The following is a 21776-nucleotide window of genomic DNA, read 5'->3' on the forward strand; positions in this document are numbered from 1 at the left end:
TACGAATTCGTCAATTATGAGTTGGGCGCTTTAGCCATTCAGCCATGGATGCTTAGCGGGGATCCTCGTACATGGTGAATAACCAAATTCCAATTGAAATGAAATCCATCAGATAAATCAATGTTGTTTAGGAGTAATCAATGAAAGGACATCAACTCCAATCCTGGATTTTCGAATTGAGAGAGATCAAGAATTCTCACTATTTACAATCTTTACTTCTCTATTATATTGTTCAATAACATCACGGATAATATTACTAATTTCGTCGGCTCGAATGATTACCACGAGTACTTAATTATTATTATTTTTATTCAAAAAAAAAATAATGCCTACAACACAAGATATGCAAAATACAATTGATTGATAATCCAGCCACCGCTCAATTAATCTCTCTAGAGCTCTCTGTCAGTCTGTCTATCAGTGACTCACTGTGAGCAAAACATAACGTTGACGAGCAGTTGAAGAAGTTACGGTGGAATTTGACAGTTAACGGCGAAGCACGTGATCTTTCTTCAATTTGAACAAATAAAAAATTAAATAAAATTTATTATAAACGACAACCAACCAATACACAGATATATGCAATAATTATACTGCAATAAAATACATAAAAGGAAAATTAGAGGAAAATTGACGATTTCAGCGACTGATTGATCGTAACCTCGTAGGAGATGTTCTTGTCGTGAGATGGGGGTGTGAATAGGCGCACCAGAAATCAGCAATGAAAGGCGTCTTCTCGGCGCCCGGAGATTACGTATACTTCAAGTCCCAGGTTCCTCTGCACAAGATTCCTGTACGCTTATCCTTAATTCTCATAATTTCTTTTATATTTCGTCTTTTGGAGCCTTGTTGCACGGTTTCGTTTTGATTTCGATACCAGATCGTGCCTTTATTGAAGCTATGTAGCTTTTCTGTGCTGGGTCAATCTTGTAAAGGTGCAAAAATGAAAATATGGTGGGTGGGTGGGTGGGTTTATAAATATAATTTCGGTTCGATGTTGATTTGCGATAAAGGGACTCTCTTTTTCAGTTTGCACTTGTTACTGGGTATTCTGATCTTGCTATTGACTGCCTTCAACTGAATTTCTCAAGTTCTTGACCACCTTTATGTTTGATTTGGTTTCAGTTTCTTTGCTCTACCTTTATTTTTTATTCAACTTCACCCAAATATTTTGATCTTGTTGGTGTTTCTAGTTGAACTTGATTTGGGGTTAATCTTATATCTTCATTTCTTGTTGGTGATGTGTCTTTGTCAAATTTATTTATAACCTAGGTTAGTCGCATTATCAGAAGACTGTTTGCAGTGATTGAATTTGAGTTGGGTTAATATCATTATCTATGTAAAATTCAGTGAAGGTGACTTTGAATTCTAGGATTGGAGGGAAGGGTCTTCCTGAACTTCAAATCTATTCTTCTTGAATGCAGTCTGAAATATAGATTTTTTTTGGGTGTTTCTACTCTATGTGGATGAATTCTTCTATAGTTTCACTTGTGTCATTGAAACAATGATGACACTGTTACTTCAATTCCCTGTTGTAAGGGCTTCTTCTCATTTTCTATTTCTTCTACATTTCGTACTTTTTAGTTGAAGAATTGGAATAGCTCAGTCAAATTCACTTTTTTCAAATTTGAATGACTTTTCCCCCCGTTTGAGCAATAATTCATGATTTTCTGAGTGTGTGAATTTGTTGTCTTTGGTCATTAGATTGTTGATCAAATGACAATCACCTTAAGGTCCCCCAGTCTCTTGATCAGTTCATGTTGTTTTACTTCGCTTCATCTTGCTAGTACGTCACCTGATTTTACGATACTTCTCATGGAGGAACTTCCTTCCCTATTTTTCGCAGATTGGCACAAAACAATGGCGGTATTATGATTTTGGTCCCAAGGTGGTTCCTCCACTTATTTGTCTTCCTGCAATAGCGGGGACAGCTGAGGTTTACTACAAACAGATCATGTCATTGTCCATGAAGGTACCAAGATGGATTTTTATTTTTTTTTCTTGGCTAAAATGTAAATAGCAAAACATGTTTATGATTTTCTTCTGAGTTCTTATGCTTCTTAGGGTCTGAAATCCAAAGTGCATTGTATATGGTTGTGATGTTAACTAGGAAGTATATACTTGAAACAGTAATGGCGTATCTTGCAGAATTAAATTTTGCTGTTAGTCATTGTTCTGGATGGTTTATTAATAATTATCGTTGCTTGTTAAATGAATGTCCTTAAGCTATAATGATGCAATCCTACTTTTGTTGTCATGATTTTGCCACATTTTGCAATTACTCCCTGTCAATTTTAGCCAGGCTGTACATGGGACATGAGACCTATTGTGTGACCAAACATATAGCTGTACACAGTTCGTAAATTCTATATATGTGATTAAAACTCCGTAATCCTTTTGAGCCAAATGACTTCTCTTCCCATCTTAATGGATGACAATATGTATTTGATTATATTGCTTTCGATTTGCTCTTTTAAGTTGCTTTGTGTGTGCCTTTTTAATGCTTAAAACTGGTCCAAAAATTAATGAATTCTTTTCTGTTGAATGAATTATATTTTGCAGATGACAAATTGATTTTGAAATTTTATTAGCTGAGTACTCTGTGTTCAATTTTACAGTTGAATGTGCTATCTGATGCACATTAATATTTGTGCGTCCACTATTTGTTTTGGCATTAACTGATCGAACAATTTTCTGTAAGTTACTTTTTTAGATTTAGGCCTAGATGGAAAATACCAAGGATGCACACTTATTGAGTTTATGGTACTGATAGATTGAACATGCGTACACCGTAATAATATTTCAACAATAATGGTTGCTTCTAGATGTTGTTGCCTTTGATGCTAATCACTTGGACGTTCATATTGGCAGCTTCTAGTGGATAAAACGCTTGGTTTGTCACCCTAAATTAGACGTCCTTTTGAAGTTCTGATAACTCACAATTTCAGGGGTATCGGGTGATTTCCATTGATATTCCACGTGTATGGAATCATCATGAGTGGGTTGAAGCATTTGAAAAGTTCTTGGATGCTATTGACGTTCACCATGTGAGGCCTTCAATTACTGAATTTCCTTGTCATGTTTATCGTATTTTATTTTTTATTTTCAAAATTTGCCATTTTAACTTCATATACATGTTGTTCTCTGTGTAAAAACTCCCGACATTCTTGCAAAACTAGCTTAAACATTCAAATTTGGCTCTTTTCTTGAAACTTTTTGGTTGCACTTATGTTTTTGTGTAGTTACCTATATTTATTGGATTATGCTGTTCTTTTCAAAAAACTTCGCCATTTTGTTTCATCACATTAGTCCATTGTCTATATAGTTAGATGCCACTTAACCTAGAGAGTAAAACCTTATGAACAGGAAGATGCAGTTTTGGTTCAAAATCTCCTTTTGCTTATCTCCCCTTTATTAACTTCCATCTTTTGCTGATAGTGACACCTCTGTGTCTGCTCGCTGAAAGAAAGAAAATGTAAAACACAAAGGGGAAAAAAAGGAAAAGAAGATGCAAAACACAAAGGTGGGAAAAGGAACAATATTAAATTGGCGACAAAATCTCGGCCGCCAGTTTTGTCTCATTAGAATGAAATATGGGTTCATATGCAGGACTATTTTAGGGCCAGACTTGCCGTGAGTTGTGGCAATTAGGATCTAGTTCAGTGTCTCTTATGGCCTTTGCAGGTAGACTTTGAGCTGCACTAAATCTTTTGATGTATTCAAGGCTGTTCCTGAACATGCCAAGGTTTGACTTGCTTTATCTTGTTTGTTATCCCACAACATATATTCTATTCCAAGGAGAAAAAAATACGGCCAAAAAAGACTACTGATGGAAAGGAAAACCATTGAAAAACTTTTGCATACCCTTTCATCAAATTCGTCGGGATTTCTTATGTATTTCCTGTCCATCCACGATGAAAGAAAACAGTAGAAATGTGTTAACATCAAAGTAAATAATATGGAACTTGAAACGTTCGTCATTGAAACATACAGAACTTGTGATGTGAATGAATATTTACTTGTGAATCAACTAGACTGGGGCTCACCATAAAATATTTATATAAAAGAAAAACACTCTAGCCTGGGGCTCTAAATAGCATGGCCCTTTCCATGTGTTGACCTCATGAAGAAGTTTTTTGTGCTATTGAGGAGTAACTAACTGTAGTATTTGCTGTTGGACATTGGATTTTGGAATGTTATAATGCATGTCTACATATTTCACATATCCCTTTCTTTATCATTGGTTTTGATGATAGGTTTCTATGAGTAGACTGATGATTCTATATCTAACAGATACACCTTTATGGTACCTCCCTGGGAGGCTTCCTAGCACAACTTTTTGCTCAGCATCGTCCAAGGAGGGTTAAATCATTGATACTCTCAAACACATTTTTGGATACGCGCAGTTTTGCCGCTGCAATGCCTTGGGCTCCCGTGTATGTTCTCATTTTTATATGATCATTATGAGTTAAAACAATTAAGTTACTGATATTCATAATATCGCTCTGATTTCAGATTAATTTGTGTCACTTCTGCCTCTCATTGATAGATTTAGAATTACAATACGTAACTTGTTTTAGAAAGTCTATATCATCTATTTGATTGGATGGCAATGTGTTGTTCAGGAATGAATGTAAAATTTAAGTTGCCTAAATAAATGTCCTGTAAATGAACTATAATTAAAAAGACCATGAACAGAAGCATAAATGTGCTATTTTGATTAGTATCTCTGTCAAATTATCTGTTTTGTTTTTGGCCTTTTCTTCCTTAAAATGTAGGAAATCTTATGCAAGTATATGCTTAATTATATGGAGCCATTTAAAATTCTTGATAAAACTAGTGATTTGATCTCTGTTCTTGGATCTTGAATTGCCTTGGTAGTTCTTCATGTTGGTCCCATATAATTTAACCAATTTAAATTCATATAAAATTTCCCTGATACTGGTTCCACAACCTCTTTTAGTTTGAATTCATTTAGTCTGCCCAATTAAAGTTAACTTTGGTCAATTTCGTTTGGTCATGCAATTTTAGTTTTTAAATCGTCCGAGTCAATTTGAGTTCCTCTTTTAGTTTGAATATTTTGTTTGTTCATCCTAAGCAGCTCTTGGCATAGTTGTAGCCTGATTTTTAAGACTTGAAAACAAGGGTTGGCCAAGGTTCGAGTTGCTTCTCACGCTAATAATAATACTAATTAAAAGAACATAATTTATTAACAATAATGGAATATAAAATTCCAATTATACTTTTAAAATTTCTGTTGATTTGAACGAGTAACTTGCCCCGCCCATTGTTCATTTGTTAGAATAGTATGACTAGTTTCAATTGATGGTGATATGTTTCAATGTGAATTAATTTCTTGTGCTCTTTATCATTGTAGTTGCAAATATGCCTTTTGCAACTGTTTGTTTGTTAATTATGCAACGAAAAAGTCTTGACTTTTTTGTTTCTTCATGCAGTGTTAGTTGGACACCTTCTTTTTTGCTGAAGCGATACGTCTTAACTGGAATCCGTGACGGTCCTCATGAACCATTTATTGCAGATTCCGTTGACTTTGTTGTTTCTCAGGTATAGATGTTGCTGGCCCAAATTGCTTGTTCTTTTGAGCCATGTATCATCTCTGAAGCAAACTAGCATTTAATAAATGTGACTTGTTTGAACATATTACTTTTTGTCGTAATCAGTTGTATTTTCAAAATTCTTGTACATCTCTGTTTCTGGGCCAAATTTTGTTTTCAATAAAGGCGATTTCAGAGGTGTGATATGGTTTTTTTTTTTTTTTGTTTTGCTGTCTTGGTGCTTTCCGGTGGGAAGTAATTTGATATTGTGGAAGCCGCCTAGGAATATAGCATGTTTACTGTTGTAATACATGTATACTACAGCTTCGAGGTTGAAACCTTCTTCCACACCTTCTAGTTTGGGTGCTTTGAAGCTGCAACCTGTTGGTGAAGATGTGAATGTATAGTTCATGGTTTACTTACTGTGCTGAAATTTATTTCCTAAGATTGTGGCCCCAGCTGAATGATTTCCACATTAAATAGTTCTTGTTGCTTGTAATTTCTTTCCTTGTTTAGGTGCATACTGCCTTATCTGCATGAGATGCTCTTACTATTCTGAGTAGCTTTCTCATAACAAGTCTCCCTTGATTTCCGATATACCTATTTTCACAGTTATTTCCAAATTTTCCCTTCTTTACTAAGAAATATGCTTTTTTTTTTCTTGTGTCCGTAGGCGAATTCATTTCTAACTTCCCATCTCTATCTGCTTTGCCATTTAAAGGAATGTATTCACTTTCCTAACCTCCTTGTATGTTAATTCGTTCAGGTTGAAACGCTCTCTAGAGAAGATTTGGCATCCAGGTTGACTTTGACAGTTGATGTTGCTACAGTTGGTTCACTTCTGCTTTCAGATTCATTTATCACCGTAATGGATGTATGTCAACAAAAACTTACTTTACACGTGTGCACCTATTGAGTACCTTTGGACTTATAATACTCCCACATATAGAGATCAAAAATTTTTTTGATATATCTCAGCCGTAGATGGTAAATGAGTATTTGGATTTCATCCCTTTATTTTGAAGCTTTGTGCACTTGGAACTGTGTGCTCCATAAATATGCGTGGGTTCACTCTTATTATAACGACCATAAACTGTGTGCTTCATGAATATAAGAGTATGCTTCTTTGGGTTATTGAGGTTGTTGCATTTATCAAATCCACTTAACCCCAGTAGATTTGGATAGTGCATTTTGTTAAAGAAAAGATGAACAACAACAATACATGGACAACCAAATAAAACATTTAGTGGCTGAGACCTTTCATCTATCCCTTCCCTATTTCCTGCCAGGAGTTGTCTGTTGTGGAAAATATCCCTTTACATACATATATCATAGAACTGCAGCTTATGTTGCAGCTGTGGAAGCTTGAATTTAGCAGTTCAACTTCGAAACTGTACGAATTAAATTTTTAAAATTTTCTAGTACATGAAAAAGTCCCGAGTTCTATTAATGATCAGGGGAGGAAATCAAGTGCATCTGATGCAGCATATGGTGAAACTGCATTTGTTTTCAAATCGCTGCTTGATTGGAATATAATAACTTGTGTAACATTACTTCTAGTTCTCCTTTTGCCTTGTTTTTCTTTTGATCTTGGCCAACGATTTTTGTTTGGTTTTTCTGAAAATGGTTGCACGCTGTCTTTTTGCAGACAAACGATTATTGTGCAACTCCTCAAGAACTGAAAGATCAACTGAGTGAAAGGTATCCTGGAGCAAGGCGAGCTTACTTGAAAACGGGAGGTGATTTCCCATTTCTTTCACGCTCAGATGAAGTCAACTTACATCTCCAGGTGTATAGTATGTCCATGTTTTCTTTACTTTTAAAAGGCTTTTGCTGCTTGCCTACTATTATCTGAGTGTGATGAACGAGGACTAACGTAACCATGGGATCTCAGCTACACCTGAGGCGAGTTGGGGTAGAACCTCGGCCAGACTTGGTACGGGGCATATCGAAGGATGGCTCCGGGGGTAGTCAGAGTGACAAAAATCAGAAAAAGGAAGATCCAGATGATCCTCCCCCCAAGGATGATAAGGAAAGTTCTGAAAGCGCGTCCAGTGAAAGCCAGTTACCTCCTGGTCCGGAAAGTTCCGAATCTCACGGTACAGAAGAGCAGGTACTCAACAATGCAAAAACTTCTGCCATTGGTTATGAAGAGAGAGTGAAGTTGCTTAATGCATTGATGCAGAAAGAACAAATCAGAATCAGTAAATTCCTTATGCAATTCACTTGGGGAATCTTTCTTCCACATTTGATTGCTTCAAATGTGGTTTTATTGTACAGTAATTCAACTTTTTGCTGGAAACGTGGACAAATTGCATGAAATCATCAATTGTATATTGCCTTTTGGTTCCTTGTGTACGTACTTGATGTATACTGTTGTTGCAAAGAGTCTTCACAGAGGCTGCTGCTATTGTTGATTTAAAGGACCAATTTAAATGCTGACATTCATTGATTCTCTGCACATACAGCTCTTTTTCTCCCCGTCATTCATTTATACATCTACTTCTCAACATAACATTTATACATCAACTTCTGGTTTGCAATATTGCATTGGCCAATTTGATACTTCAAACGTTCACACTATATGATTTACTATTGGCGTGTATAATGTTGCATAATATGATTGTTGAAGACGAACGGCATTTACACGTTCAACTCGACATTACATACATTTGTTGAAAACTGACTGGCTATAGGCAAGCGCCAGAATATCATTATTATAAGTCGATGAGGCCAGGCAGGCAGGTTCCACGGTGACAGGCTGGCAGTCTTCTCCCTTCACCTTACCCTCCATTCCAATTATTGTTTCTCAAGCAGCATTCAAGGTCATTGAAATACCAATCAGGCCATTGCTCGACACTTGGTTTCGGGAAATGTCAAGGTGTGGCAATGGTTGGTAATACTGGAGGAGTTGGTCTTTCTGAAGTGAATAAAATGGTGAAAGGGGTAACTCACAGAGATTCAAGACAATAAAAGCCAACTCCGATCAAGGGGCTTCTACCAATATAATTAGTGTAATCAACAGTTCAAAATGATAACTGAATAAAAAAAGGCAAGATAAAACTACTTCTGATTCCCACAAGCATGTCTTCCGGTCAGCTTATTTGAAAGAACTCTATAGTTTCAGTACGTCAATTACGGCATGATAAAAAAAAAGTGGTAACTCATAGGGTTGCCCCATTGATTATAGCCTGTTGTGTGTGCTTCAGAAGCCGAGCAGGAAATGTTCTCAAGCAATTCCAACTTCAAAGGTTTAAGATGGCAAAAAAATACAGCTCATGAAGCATTAAAAAAAATTCACGGTGGACCAAGTAATCATAACAGGTAAAATTGCAGAAGAAAACAGAGTTGCATATTGTCCCATGTCCAACCTAATTCGATCAGTTCTAACATCACACAACTAGCAACAAAACTTCATGAAGCACCTGCTCATTTTCCCAGTATTTAGCGTTCCATGGTCATACAAATTGCAACTGCTTCCTCTCTAGGCCACCAGAGTACTAGCTGTTGTTGATTCACTGCATACAAAGAGCACATAATCAGCAATGCCATTTCCCATAAAGACAACGCAATGAATAGCTTTATCAAAGTTCATTCACATTAATCTAGTACAGATCGATGGTGATGTCATGAAGTTGTCTGTAAAAAATTATAAATGTCAGCATAAAATGGGCATCAAATAAGACACATAACCTAAATATCACGAAAATATTTAAATTGGAAGAATTTTGTATCTACTAGAGGAAATGAAAATTTTAGTTTCAGTATTGACCAAAACAAGATTTCAAATATTTTCAATAGCCTTGTAAATGGGTTCTCCAAAAACCATCCCTGCATTTGAATTACTTTTCATCTAATAGCACCTCCCATTCTTCTTCATTAATGGAAAATATTCTTTTACGACCAAAAAGGTACACGAGGAATCCCTGCATTTAAATTATCCATTATGCGGAGAAAATACACTAAATGCATGCATAAATGAACGTGCGCACACAGAAAAAGATGATATGATGAATGGTAGATTCCTTTTAAACAAAGAGGTGAAAGTCGTAATATTCAATGCTCTTTGCTCAATAGAGCAACCATATGGAGTGGCTGCTCTAATATATTGCCAACAACTGCAGTCATCTGAATAGTTATATGATCATAGACGCAGTTTAATAGAATACAAATACGAACACGGGGATGAACACAAATCAACACACAGTCATCAAAATCATAATAACATTATGCTTTGTGACAAAATAAATCTTAAATCTCATAGCCCTTTCCAATAAATGCACACGGAGGGCAGTCCATACTAAACAGCATTGGACAAACATTTTATACTGGGACGAAACAATGTCAGTGAATGGAAATAGAGGCCAAATCATACTTTCGGCGAGTTCTATAAGCACCTTTTCATAGAATAAAATATGAACTACTAAATCCTACTTATACTCACATCAACTAAAACACTGCTTTCAACATAATTAAAGTCAGGTGAGAATCAGACATCAATAATATCAGAAACTGCAATATGCAATAATGTAATACATCCAACACAAAAAAAGAACACCCAACAAATCTTTCAGATATAAGCATAAAGCTCAGTTGAGCTAAATTCCCCATCTTCTCGAGGAGGAAACAATGGCAAGCAGATTACACAACAATGACAACATCAAGACAATATTTTGCCACCAAAGATCTATCTTTAAATGTCGAAGCACAGGCACATTTTCATGTAAGAATGGTACAGACTAAAATGACAGTCATTCTACAATACACTAAGACAGTACAAAAATGTAGAGTTAGCAAATAAATTGTATTTGAAATCCGTGATAAATGATTGGACAACTCACTATTTCCAAACAGGGGGCAGCTTCTTGGTCTTCTTGTAGTAGCGTGCAAGGCGATGAATCCTGCTCTCCACAAGAATCAACCTAAACTTGGAGTCCTTGTCCTTCCTGTTTCTCTCCAGATGCTTGCGGATTGCAACAGCCTTCTTGATCAGATGGTACAAATCCTCTGGAATCTCCGGTGCAAGCCCTAACCAAAATCATCACCATATATTACTCAAAAAATCAATAAGGAACGGACACCTCACAAAAATAGCTAGAAAACTGCATAAGTTACCGTGGGCCTTGAGAATGCGAAGGATTTTGTTTCCAGTGACGCTCTTGACCTGAGCAATACCGTGAGAATCACGGAGAATAACACCGATCTGAGACGGCGTCAGGCCCTTCTTTGCAAACTTGCAGATATTTTCATCGACCTGAATAAAAGACCAAAAAAAATCAAAATCAACCACTGTCTGGTTGCTGAGAAAGAAAGAAAGAAAGAAAGAAGAACGAAAATATCGAGTCGGCTTTGATTACATCTTGAGAGGTGACTTTGAGCCAACTAGGAGGAGTACGCTTGTAAGGCAAGGCAGAGGCAGATATACCCTTGCTGCCATGAAAAATGAACTCAATTTGTTAATGAAGATACAAGATTAATACGCATGAAAAGAATAGCGATTGAGAAAGAGAGAGGAGCAGACCCGCGACTGTGCATACGACCCATGGTTCCGTTGCTACGGTTCCGCGGCGGATTTTGGTTTTTGGGTGTGACTGCACTTTCGAGTTTCGACCGAAGAGTAGGGACGAAGCCCTAGGGTTTGGGTTTATAGTTAAAGGGGGCGACACGTGGAGGCTTAATGGTGATTAAACGACGTCGTTCCAAAGCCAATTGTACAATACAGTAAAATAGGGTAAATTGCACTTTTATAGCTAACTTGACTTGCTTCGTGCTCAATATGACATCACCCAGGAGTGTCCAGCGATAGTCATTGTTTACTTGTTTTTTTAATTCTCTTATAATTCATCTTTGTCGTGGCTTAAGTATTTCGAGATCTCAAATTTTCTTACCCTTTGAGTAAATGAATATAATCCGATCCATGATCTTTTTAAAAAAAAAATACAGAAACACAAACACCTTGTGTTTTTAATTGCATCACTGTGAGCTCATATCATTCATAAAAGGGTTCATCTAAATACATCCCCTCCATTTCCTTTTTTTTTTTCTCTATACACCCCATGGTTGCACCATTGACCCCATCTCTTGTATATTTTTATAATTTATATTTTTAATTTTTAATTTATTTGGTTCAAAAAATAATATTATTAAAAAACAATACTATTAAAAAATAATATTAAAATTTTTATTTTAATACTTTATACTAATATTTTGTTGTATGTTTCTAACTATATCAGTTATAAATTTTATGGTATGAATTTTTTTTGTATTTTTGTAATTATTTTAGTTTGAATATTTATGATGTAAGTTTTTTTATATGTTTGTAATTATTTCAATTTGAATTAGAATTTTTATGATGTGAATTATTTTGTATATTTGTAATTATTTTCATTTAAATTTTGATGATGTGAATACTTTTGTATATTTGTAATTATTTTAGTTTGAATTTTTATGATGTGAATTCTTTTGTATATTTATAATTATTTTAGTTTCAATTTTTATGATATGAATTTTTTATATGTTTGTAATTATTTTAGTTTCAATTTTTATGATGTGTATTTATTGTAAAAATATAAATTATAAAAATATAAAAAAAGGTGGGTCAATTGGTGGGACGAGGGTTTGTAGAGGGAAAAAAAAAGAAAAAGAAAAAGGGAAGGAGTATATAGAGTAAGAAAGGGATGTATTTAGATCAACCCATCAAATTTATGTTTTCATCTAATGTTTTTAATTTTCCATTTTTGTTTTCAAAATTTTTGAAAATGATACCAAAAACATTATTTGATCTTTCAATGACTAAATTGAAATTTGAAAAATCTTTCGGTGACCAAAAATTTTCTTAACCCTTATTTTCAGTGCTTATTAGAGAGCATGCATGATATGATAATAGTGTCTTCTAATTTTGTGGATAAGGAACATAACATAATATTTGTGGATGTGGAACAAGAAAATAGTAGACATCCACAATAGTATAGTTCTTGGCAAGTAAGAATGGTCAAATAACCAAATTATTGCAAAGTCCAAAAACTATGGCTGCTCAAGTTCAGATGCAAAACTCTAGTAACCTTTGACAGCTACGACAGACCATCCAGAGTAAATCTGTTGCCAAGATATTCAGACAAATTGAAAAAAGTAACTTCATGGGAATCCCAAACTACTTCTCCCCCTTCCTAGCTATATACAATCTATAAGAGGTGGTCAAATACTTCCTTTGAGCTTCAGCTCGACCACCAACCTTTCCATGACTATCTAAGACATGGACTGGTCATTCAATGTGTCTCCTAACCTATGCCATATCATACAAAGGAGACCCAAATTTGTGCATATCTAGACTCCAAAAAAACTACAACATCATGAAGTCGGACCTGCATTGTTAGGAACATGACTCCATCGCACAGACAAGGTTACACGAAAGTCCCATGAAAAGTAGAACTTTTTAATTCACCACAACTCCAACTTTGAGTAAGGAAAATATATTTCTTTACCGCATTTGCTGATTATAGACTAGAGAAACCAGCAAATACAGCACTCTCAAATAATTCTTAGAACACAAAAACAACCTTCAACAATTTAAAGCCTCCAGAATTCCTGACTCCAAACTAATGTTTTCAAAACAGCCAAGCCAACAAAAGGTCTTTTACTCCTCTATTCAAATTTGAAAAAGGTGACATGACTATATCAAGACAATAAATTAGAAATCTGAGAAGAACTGAGAAGCTACGATTGGAGACAGTTTTAAGCCGGACTCATGCTAAGATTTGAAGCTACCACTAATGTAACTAGAATTGTAAATGTCTGCTTCTCTCTAACCAAAAATCATGATTTTTTCTGAACGCAACAGAAAATCGGGAAAAAAAGGTGAGAAAGTTTAGGTTGTAACCAGGCCATCAAATCAGAGAATCAGAGAGAGCAGACATGTTGACCCATCAATTCCTGTGCACATTACCATGCAACCTTCATTTTCTACTTGAATCCAGAGCATCGGCTTATTGTACACAGATCATATCAGATACTACCACTTGGAAACAATAAAACCACAACAATAAATCCGAACGAATAAAACAAGGCACCGACTCCAACCTAATTTTTTGGAAACAGCTACGTCAGTAATTAGTTTTAAAATTGAAAAATTGCTTTCTTTCTCATTTATTTATCGTTAAAAAACAGCTGGCATGACTACATCAAGACTGTAGAGTTGAAATCATAAGAGAACTGGGTATGCTTTAAATTATTTGAAGCCACAACTGAAGCCTTTAGAATCATAAATGCAAGTTCCCCTCTTAACTCTTAACAAGTAGTCTAGAAACAGCCATGCCAGCAAAGTAATCTTAACATTTTCAGATTGCCTTTTTCCTCCAACAAACTGACATGGCTATATGAAAACCATTAAATTAAAATTGAAGGAAGATTGGAAATGCTCTGAACAATATATTCGGAATAGGATAACATTTATACTTGTCTACATAGCACAACATAATCATATGTTCAAGTTTGCATCCAGAGAAAACTTCTCGTGACAGAAAGCAAAGTGGGAGGAAAAAAACTTAAAACTGGACATAATAAAATAAAGACAACCAACTATGACAATGGCCAAATAGGTAAAGAGCATGACAAAATAAACTTCAAAATCCTTCAACTTAGCATGGTGTCAAGAAAGAGGGTGTGTCATTATATAAAAGCCTCGTATCCAACCAATCACGTAAAGTTCATAAGCTCCACAACTGGTTTTAAAGTTAAAAAGACAGAAAAGAACAGGCTTATAAGATCTTATCGTATTGTTGCTAAATCAACGTTGATTCCTGATGCAGATGAAAATTAATTAGTCATTAATATTTTATTGTGGTATTTTGGGAGTCCATTGTTTGTTAAACAATTAGTATTTTGCTTATGTGAAGCGTGGTTAACAAAGAAGAATTCGAAATGACAACAGCTTCTACTACATCATTCCACCACGAATTGAACATAGTAAGGTTAGAGAAGAATATATGATTTTAATCAAATTCGACAAAAGCTACTTTTCATAAGAAATTACAAACCTTTAACTAGCGAAACGAGACCCTAAGTCACTTATAATGAGAAACAAATACTTAAAAGGAAATCAATAGAATTAATCCTAATAAAAAAATACTGAACTCCTAAAAATACTAATTGTTTAACAATCAATAGACTTCCTCAAACAACATAATAAAATATTAATAAGTAATTAATTTTCAGCTGCATCAATTCCCAAAAACAAGCAACAACTTGTGTAGCAAAAGATTAATGGATTCCCATAAACAAACAACTTTTCCACAAGCCAAAGATCATCCCTTACAAATTAAGCCATGGAAGTCTATATTCCCCAAGTTCACACCTTCATAACTACACATTACAATTCCGAGAAGAAAATTGTTAGCATTAATTCAACATTTCGAAACCACCATCATGCATCACGCCAAACACCCAAAACGAAGCGTAATTCAAAATCAATACGCCAGAACAAAGCCTCCTTACCCCCACTAACTTCAAAACCAAATAAACGAAAAGAAACAAAAAAGAGAAAGAAACACACCCGAATTCTTCACGATCTCACTTAGCTACCATCCTGGCAATGAAATCTTCGTAACGGATCTTCCCGTCGGACCCAACATCCACCTCCCGGATCCACTCATCGAACTCAGACGACTCCAGCTTCTCCCCAATGTTAATCAGGATGTGGCGCAGATCCGAGACGGTGACGGAACCTGTGTTTTCCTTGTCGAGCACGTTGAAAGCGTCACGGAGCTGTCGATCGAAGGGCTCGGATTTCAGGTGCTTGGCCATGAGATCCAGAAAGCGAGAGAAGTCGAAAGGTGCGGTCAGTTTCTCCTCGGCGATTATGGACTTGAGCTGGGCCTGCGTGGGGTTACCCCCGAGAGAACGCATGAGAATCCCCAGCTCAGACGGGGCGATCTTGCCGTCTCCGTCAGTGTCAAAAAGCGTGAACGCTTCCTTCATTGAAGAGACCTGGTCATCGCTTAGATCCTTGCCCATTTGCAGTTAGGATGTGCGTCTAGAGCAGTACAGCCCTTAATCCTTGTGTCTATTTTTGGCTGGGCTTTTATAGTTTTATGTTGGACGAGGTTTTTTTTCCCTTTTTTCTTGGTGACGGGTCAACCACCAGGTTGGGCTACTCTTTGGACGATGTATCTATGGTGCTGGTGGTGCTGGTTATTAGATTACGATTTCATATCTCATATTACATCTCGTATATAATACGACGAAAGACGGTGACGATGATTGACACGAACAATGGTGGAGATGGACATAATATTCTATAGATCATGGATATTAAAGAAGAAAGACAAATATGAGATTACGTAATTTTAACTTTTAAAAGAAGTATTTATATTTAAAAGAGATACTTATATGATAAATACTTTTTACTTTGACCTAAATATCCAATTTTCATAAAATGAACACTAATATGTCATCTTCCAAATAATATTTGGGCTTTTTATTAGATATCAAGAAGGCACACCAAAAAGGCCATCAAGTTTAATCGGCCCAACACAGAACTTGCCGGTTGTACCAACTATCAACACACAGAATTTTATCATAGGACTAAATTCAAGGGACAAAGTAACATCTTAGCGGTTTGGTTCCGGCTAACACATTAAAGCATGAATAGCAAGACTTGAAGATCATCTTAGAAGCCAAGAACAAAGCTAATAAAACTTCGATTTTAAAGGATGTCTAGTTTCTTGAAAATTCACAACTCGTTGAAGCTTACACAAAGACAGAACACCAACATAGCGCGATTTAACCACTGCCACAAATACTAAAACCTTCGATTCCTTACTCCTCCACCTAGATCAGCAATTGCCATTTAACACCGAGGTTTTCCACCAGTTGTTACCAGTGAGAAGTGTAGTGAGAAGGAAACTAATTGAAGATGAGTCCAACAGCTAATCAGATTTAAGATTGTACGATCCTCCATTCTGCTCTCCATTGCTTTCTGATCCCTCTTTCAGCTGGAAATTTTTTAACATGTTAAATTATAGGAGCAAAGAGATACATAATGCAAGGTAAAAAAAATAGTGTACATCATTGCAAGATAACAGACACTTAATAGAGTAAAAGTGTCCAAGCATCTTCCGAGCAAGACAGTTTGGACATTAAACATAGGGGAACCTGGAGCCTGGCGTCTAATAAGTTCAACTTAGAATAAAAGAAATCTGACTGAAAAATCAACCTGACAGAAATATGTTGACACAGAAGCAAAGAAGTTGACAAGATGTCACAATAACTACTTATGGTCTAATTTCGAACAAGGAACACTTGTCCAATATGTCCAGGCAAGCTCAGAACATAAGGTCTTGGTAAAAATTAATATTACAACAAAAAGACACATGAAACAAAATTACCTTTGAAAGTAGCTTCCTCTGATATCGATAGCCCTAATCATAGAAAATTATCAGACAAACCATTTTTAAGATGAGATTCTACTGAAATAACGTAGTAAAATCACAAACTATATAATTACCTTGTCAGTACCATAAATAAAATCACAGTACGTAAATACAGAAGCAAAGTTGCTGTGACTTTGTCCCCCTACGTAATGATGGTAATCATGGTATTCTGCACCACCATAAAATGGAATATACTTTGTGGGAATCCATGGGAAGTCATATCTGCATAATAACCGAATTATGTTATGCTTTAAATGTGTCAATATTGTGAAACCTCAGTGCAGAATGTAGATGTAGGCCATGAATAGCAACAGAACATATAAAACTAAGGTGTACAAATGCACTATGATTAGAAAAGGTTTATGATTCTCATGCTGCTGATTAGCATATAAGAGGGATCATAACACAGTACATCAACAATAGAACATTTCTAAAAGATGTACAATGTTGTTGTTCCTATATAAGCATATATTGAATCCATAATTTGAGTCCCGCATCCCGATTGTGTCACCACTACAAATTGAAAAGGATGGTAAAAGGTAAAAATAAGGTAAAGAACTCCCGTGCACAAGACTCTCGCAGTGGATGGTGTTGGGGACATACAGAATGTACGCAGACTTTACCCCCACAAAATATGTGGAGATTTCGTTTCCATAAATTGGACCTGTGAGTTGTGACCTCTAGGTTACAGCCCTGCAACTCTACCGCTAGACCACATGCTCCCACAAACTGAAAAAGATGATGGCAATTTTAGCTTCAAGAGCAATCGCTGCACATTTCCATATAACAAAAAACAGAAAATGATACTAAATATAACCTTAGGTTTCACCTTTACTCATTTTCTTTCTTTCATTCATTATTTTCTTCTCTCTTTTTTCAATAGGTAAATTCCACAGCCCTCCAGGTGATCTATTGTAGTATTGCTTTATTCAAAAGTCAGAATTTCTTTTAAAAAAAATTGAATTATCTTCCCAGCAGAACTCAATGGACTTTATACAGGCTTTGCTCCAATCACTTGCCTTGCAAAAGTCCCAGTTTGGCAAATGAAGTCATCCGTCATGAATCTAAAGTAGCTGGATAGGTAAATTTCTCATTTATTCAAATCAATAACAACAAATAGAATAGATAAGAAATTATTGAAAGAGTACGAAGTACCAGGTTGTCATTGACAGAGAGATACCCCTATCGTAAAAAAATATCCAGCCCATTTCCTGTACTTTGGTTTTCGCTTCACTAGAGTATATTTGTATATGCAAATCCTACAGTCACCTATGGAGCACATACAGAGACACGAGATCCAGGTGCAAAGGGACACAAATACATGTTACTGAAGTTGTCATACAACCCCCTTTAAACAAATAATTATTGACTTAATAAATATTTTATGCCATTTATTTTCTTTAAGAAAATAAATGGATGATGCCAGCCAAGCAAACAACAAACTGACACGGAACAAAAATCCACATGTCCACACTTTAAGCAAAACAAAAACTAATCATCTAATCCTAGTGCTCTGAATGTATATCCCAAAGGGCAAAGGCATGTTTTTTTTCTTCCTCAATTTGGGTATCCAGTGAGAATTACATCCAATCTATATAGACAGTTAGACACACAAGATGTGGGGACATTGAAGTATCTGTGCTGCATAAATGGTCGCCAAAAATCTCCAAATATCTGTTTTTGCTAGACTTCTTCATATAGCATTATAGCTACATCTCAAATTTGCTATTCCTTTTCCTCAATATTCTACAGGAAATTCTAATCAAATATGTCAGAAATTCACAGTGCAGAACAACTAAACTAAAACTAACAGTTCTGATATCTAGGCACTGTCATAAAATATCAGAAAATGGTCAACATATTTTTTGGCACAGTATTTCACTGATCACAGATGCAAGCTACAGAAAGTGACTCTAATACTTCCCAAAAAATCTTCGAAAAAATGTACGAATGTGATTTCCATTAACTGATATTTAACTAGCATGACAGGCATAAACACAATTAGTGTAAGTAAACTGCGTTGCCAACTATTTTTTGAATGGAGCGTTGCTAACTGGAATAGTGAGCAATTGGCAAGTATATCACATGGTCACATCCGTCATCCAGAGTTAATCATACGTCTGTGATCGAAATTACTCCGGAAAAAGAAATATAAAACCTAATGAAATGATGCTGCTTACTTTGTGATATCACTCTAACTCTCCCGAAAATCAATCTATATAAGACTATAAGTTGGAAAAACTCCAAGTTACTACTTCCCAACCCTTTTACTCTCTATAAGTTCATTATTACATTAATATGTTGTAGAAGTAACAACAGCTCCACTCATCAAAGAAAAAAAAACCAGAAAGAATAAGAAAAAAATGGTTGACAATGAAAGACTTGCTCATATTCCTTATTACTCAAAAAGGAATGCCACCATTGAGGCTGCTTAAAATTCAAGCACTTAAATCAGAATTATATGGGCAAAGAGAAAAGAATTGAAGAAATTCGATAAGTAACAAGGTGTAATCACGATCAATAAAAGAAGAAAATCAAGCCAACTGAGTTGAAAAGAAGAAATAAACAAATGAGTGGGGCACACATTACCCGGAATGAGTCTCAATGGCTTCCATCTGCCGCAAAACTATCCACAACCAGAATGTGATCATGTGCCCAGGACAAATTGCAGGCCCAAGAAAAGACGGGATTCCCAGGATCAAGATTTCAGCCCAATGTGCATAGGGCGCGGCAAAACCAATAGGAGCAGTATATTCATGGTGAACCCGGTGAATTTTCTCGTAGAACCATTTCCCATGAAGGAATCTGTGCAACCAGTAGTTGGTGTAATCCTCAACTGTGAAATACACTAACAACTGTGCCATAATCTCCCACCCAGATGGCAATGGCAAACCCGTTCCGATTCCAACCATCTGTGAAGCCCAAAGAAGGAAAAAGAAGGAACCCAAATTAATAGGAATTTTATGGTCAAAAATGAATTTTAAAATTTTGAAGTAGGCCTCTAACATCTAAAATGTCTTATACCCTATTTGAAAGTATCCAAAAAGCAATAAAATCGTTAGCTGAAAGAGTGAAGACTAAGAAATTGACCCAAGATATGACCAGGCAATTGTGTAGGCTGGCCTTCTCTAATAAACAATGCACTTTAATATTCTCAAAATCATATCTGCATTGAAAAAACTGAAAATTTTATAAAGAATAACCCAAAGTCAAGAAGAAATGGCAAAATATTTTATTCATCTCCGACATACGAAACCTTAGAGATCCGATTATAGAGAGGATAATTTTGCATGGGTTAACCGATAAGCTTCATAAAATTGTGTAAAATAAATCGCCTTCATCGACATAATTAACAACAATTACAGAAAAACAAAAAAGAAAGCTCAAATTACCCAAAAGTACCTCAATAGACGGGTACGACACGAGTTGCAGAGGCCCAACAACGAGGAAGAAGAGGACCATGACGTCCTTGTAGCACCGAAAGATTTCGGAAAGCGAGAGTCGCAATTTGGGCTGAATCTTATACTTCTCAATTCCCATAGATCTCATAACCTCGGCGACAACCAAAGGTAGAGGCGCCATAGAGAAGACGAAAAAGAGGAACAAAATGTTGTGGCAGAAGAGGAAATAATCAGATTTCTGGGCCGAATAATTGAACCACAATTTCTCAGCGAAAGTAAGGTTCCGGCCAAGGGCCGCCGCGGCGTCATCAATGGTGGCGTATGGCAGCATTGGCGGCGGCGACTAATTGATGATGCAGATTTGGGGGGGGGGGAGAGAGAGAGAGAGATTTGAGGATAACCGATAAGGAGAATCCCCCACCCTCAGAAGGCACAAGGGGCGGAGCGAGTTAGTTAAATAATATGCGGGAAGTTTTGAATGAAAGCATAGTGGGTTGTCTCTGCGAGTGCGAGTGACTCAGAAAAACTAACATTCGGCAGGCACTTCTCTCTGTATCTTGATGGACTGTTGTGTGAGTTGGTCACCACTCCTCACCGTCGGTCTTTGCCAGGTTTGTGGTTTCGTCTTTTTCTTTTTGTTTATTGAAAAACCATATATTATTATTGCCCATTCTCCGGTGCGGGATTCATCTAATAAAATGCGAGATCTCACACCAAAGCAGAGAACTCCCGATGTGGGATTCATCTAATAAAATATGAGATCCCACACCAAAACAGAGCTTCCTATTAATATTATGTTGGTGTTTGGGATCATCATAATACCATCTCAGAGTAGATCTAATAAAATGCGAGATCTCACACCAAAGCAGAAAACTCCCGATGTGGGATTCATCTAATAAAATATGAGATCCCACACCAAAACAGAGCTTCCTATTAATATTATGTTGGTGTTTGGGATCATCATAATACCATCTCAGAGTAGATAATAGGACAAGAAAATTGAGTTTGCAATGTCTTGATTCACAAGAAAATTGGTGTAATTGTCGTAATTTTTTAAACCTAAGAACGACATCATACAAATTTATACATTTTGATATCGGCCTAAATATGAGTTGTTAAGCCCGTCGACTCAGAAATTTTCTTAACTTATTAATTATGGATTTCCTGTTAAAACAAGAAAATCAAAACACCAACCATCATTTTGGTCCGGTATGTTAAAAAGGTAAATATGTCGAAAAAAGAAAAGAGAAAGAAAATTGGCTAAAAATTGGTCAGATTTAGAAACCGACAAACTGGTCATTTTTGCATAATAGTTAAATTTCATAATCTAAATATTCTTAGTTTTATTTCGTCTATAAAAATAAAATTTGTAATTTTTTCAACCTCTACAATAA

General features: G+C 35.9%; 4 protein-coding genes and 1 non-coding gene across 6 annotated transcripts; 1 reads left to right on the forward strand and 4 right to left on the reverse strand.

Moving 5' to 3' along the window:
• Positions 1-589: 589 nt before the first annotated feature.
• LOC119980944 (maspardin-like) lies at positions 590-8016 on the forward strand. Of its 2 annotated transcripts, XM_038823852.1 has the most exons (8): positions 590-793; positions 1847-1972; positions 2949-3047; positions 4294-4436; positions 5457-5565; positions 6322-6429; positions 7204-7344; positions 7450-8016. In XM_038823852.1, exons 1-8 carry the CDS (start codon positions 722-724, stop codon positions 7873-7875), a joined length of 1224 nt encoding a protein of 407 aa, XP_038679780.1. In that variant the 5' UTR covers positions 590-721; the 3' UTR covers positions 7876-8016. The 2 variants fall into 2 exon arrangements, with proteins under 2 accessions (XP_038679780.1, XP_038679781.1); XM_038823853.1 differs by lacking the exon at positions 2949-3047.
• Positions 8017-8770: 754 nt separating this feature from the next.
• On the reverse strand, positions 8771-11231 carry LOC119980946 (40S ribosomal protein S13-like). The gene is made up of 5 exons (XM_038823854.1): positions 11077-11231; positions 10913-10985; positions 10671-10809; positions 10397-10583; positions 8771-9073 (listed from the first exon to the last, which is right to left on the reverse strand). Exons 1-5 carry the CDS (start codon positions 11097-11099, stop codon positions 9040-9042), a joined length of 456 nt encoding a protein of 151 aa, XP_038679782.1. The 5' UTR covers positions 11100-11231; the 3' UTR covers positions 8771-9039.
• A 2184-nt stretch (positions 11232-13415) lies between these two features.
• Positions 13416-13513, reverse strand: LOC119981522. Its single transcript, XR_005464137.1, has one exon. It is a non-coding gene; the product is annotated as a small nucleolar RNA snoR100 (small nucleolar RNA).
• A 484-nt stretch (positions 13514-13997) lies between these two features.
• On the reverse strand, positions 13998-15621 carry LOC119980947 (probable calcium-binding protein CML13). Its single transcript, XM_038823855.1, has 2 exons — positions 15108-15621; positions 13998-14215 (listed from the first exon to the last, which is right to left on the reverse strand). Exon 1 carries the CDS (start codon positions 15561-15563, stop codon positions 15120-15122), a length of 444 nt encoding a protein of 147 aa, XP_038679783.1. The 5' UTR covers positions 15564-15621; the 3' UTR covers positions 13998-14215; positions 15108-15119.
• Positions 15622-16088: 467 nt separating this feature from the next.
• LOC119980425 (methylsterol monooxygenase 1-1-like) lies at positions 16089-21005 on the reverse strand. The gene is made up of 5 exons (XM_038823115.1): positions 20384-21005; positions 19571-19893; positions 17056-17203; positions 16937-16969; positions 16089-16543 (listed from the first exon to the last, which is right to left on the reverse strand). The coding sequence occupies exons 1-5, from the start codon at positions 20711-20713 to the stop codon at positions 16478-16480; spliced, it is 900 nt and encodes a 299-aa protein (XP_038679043.1). The 5' UTR covers positions 20714-21005; the 3' UTR covers positions 16089-16477.
• Positions 21006-21776: the final 771 nt, after the last annotated feature.

Source organism: Tripterygium wilfordii, chromosome 16 (assembly GCF_013401445.1).
Source record: "Tripterygium wilfordii isolate XIE 37 chromosome 16, ASM1340144v1, whole genome shotgun sequence".
NCBI lineage: Eukaryota > Viridiplantae > Streptophyta > Magnoliopsida > Celastrales > Celastraceae > Tripterygium > Tripterygium wilfordii.

Bases quoted from the DNA above. Each gene is read 5' to 3' on its own strand.
- LOC119980944 (XM_038823852.1), top strand. From the start codon at position 722: ATGAAAGGCGTCTTCTCGGCGCCCGGAGATTACGTATACTTCAAGTCC. The intron at 6,430-7,203 runs GTATGTCAACAA...GTCTTTTTGCAG, and splicing joins CATTTATCACCGTAATGGAT to ACAAACGATTATTGTGCAAC. The intron at 7,345-7,449 runs GTGTATAGTATG...ATGGGATCTCAG, and splicing joins AAGTCAACTTACATCTCCAG to CTACACCTGAGGCGAGTTGG.
- LOC119980946 (XM_038823854.1), bottom strand. From the start codon at position 11,099: ATGGGTCGTATGCACAGTCGCGG. The intron at 10,810-10,912 runs GTAATCAAAGCC...TCTTTTATTCAG, and splicing joins TCAAAGTCACCTCTCAAGAT to GTCGATGAAAATATCTGCAA. The intron at 9,074-10,396 runs GTGAGTTGTCCA...CTTTGTATGCAG, and splicing joins CTGCCCCCTGTTTGGAAATA to TGAATCAACAACAGCTAGTA.
- LOC119980947 (XM_038823855.1), bottom strand. From the start codon at position 15,563: ATGGGCAAGGATCTAAGCGATGACCAGGTCTCTTCAATGAAGGAAGCG.
- LOC119980425 (XM_038823115.1), bottom strand. From the start codon at position 20,713: ATGCTGCCATACGCCACCATTGATGACGCCGCGGCGGCCCTTGGCCGG. The intron at 17,204-19,570 runs GTAATGTGTGCC...GTTATTATGCAG, and splicing joins GCCATTGAGACTCATTCCGG to ATATGACTTCCCATGGATTC. The intron at 16,544-16,936 runs GTAATTTTGTTT...AAAAATTTCCAG, and splicing joins AGAGGAAGCTACTTTCAAAG to CTGAAAGAGGGATCAGAAAG.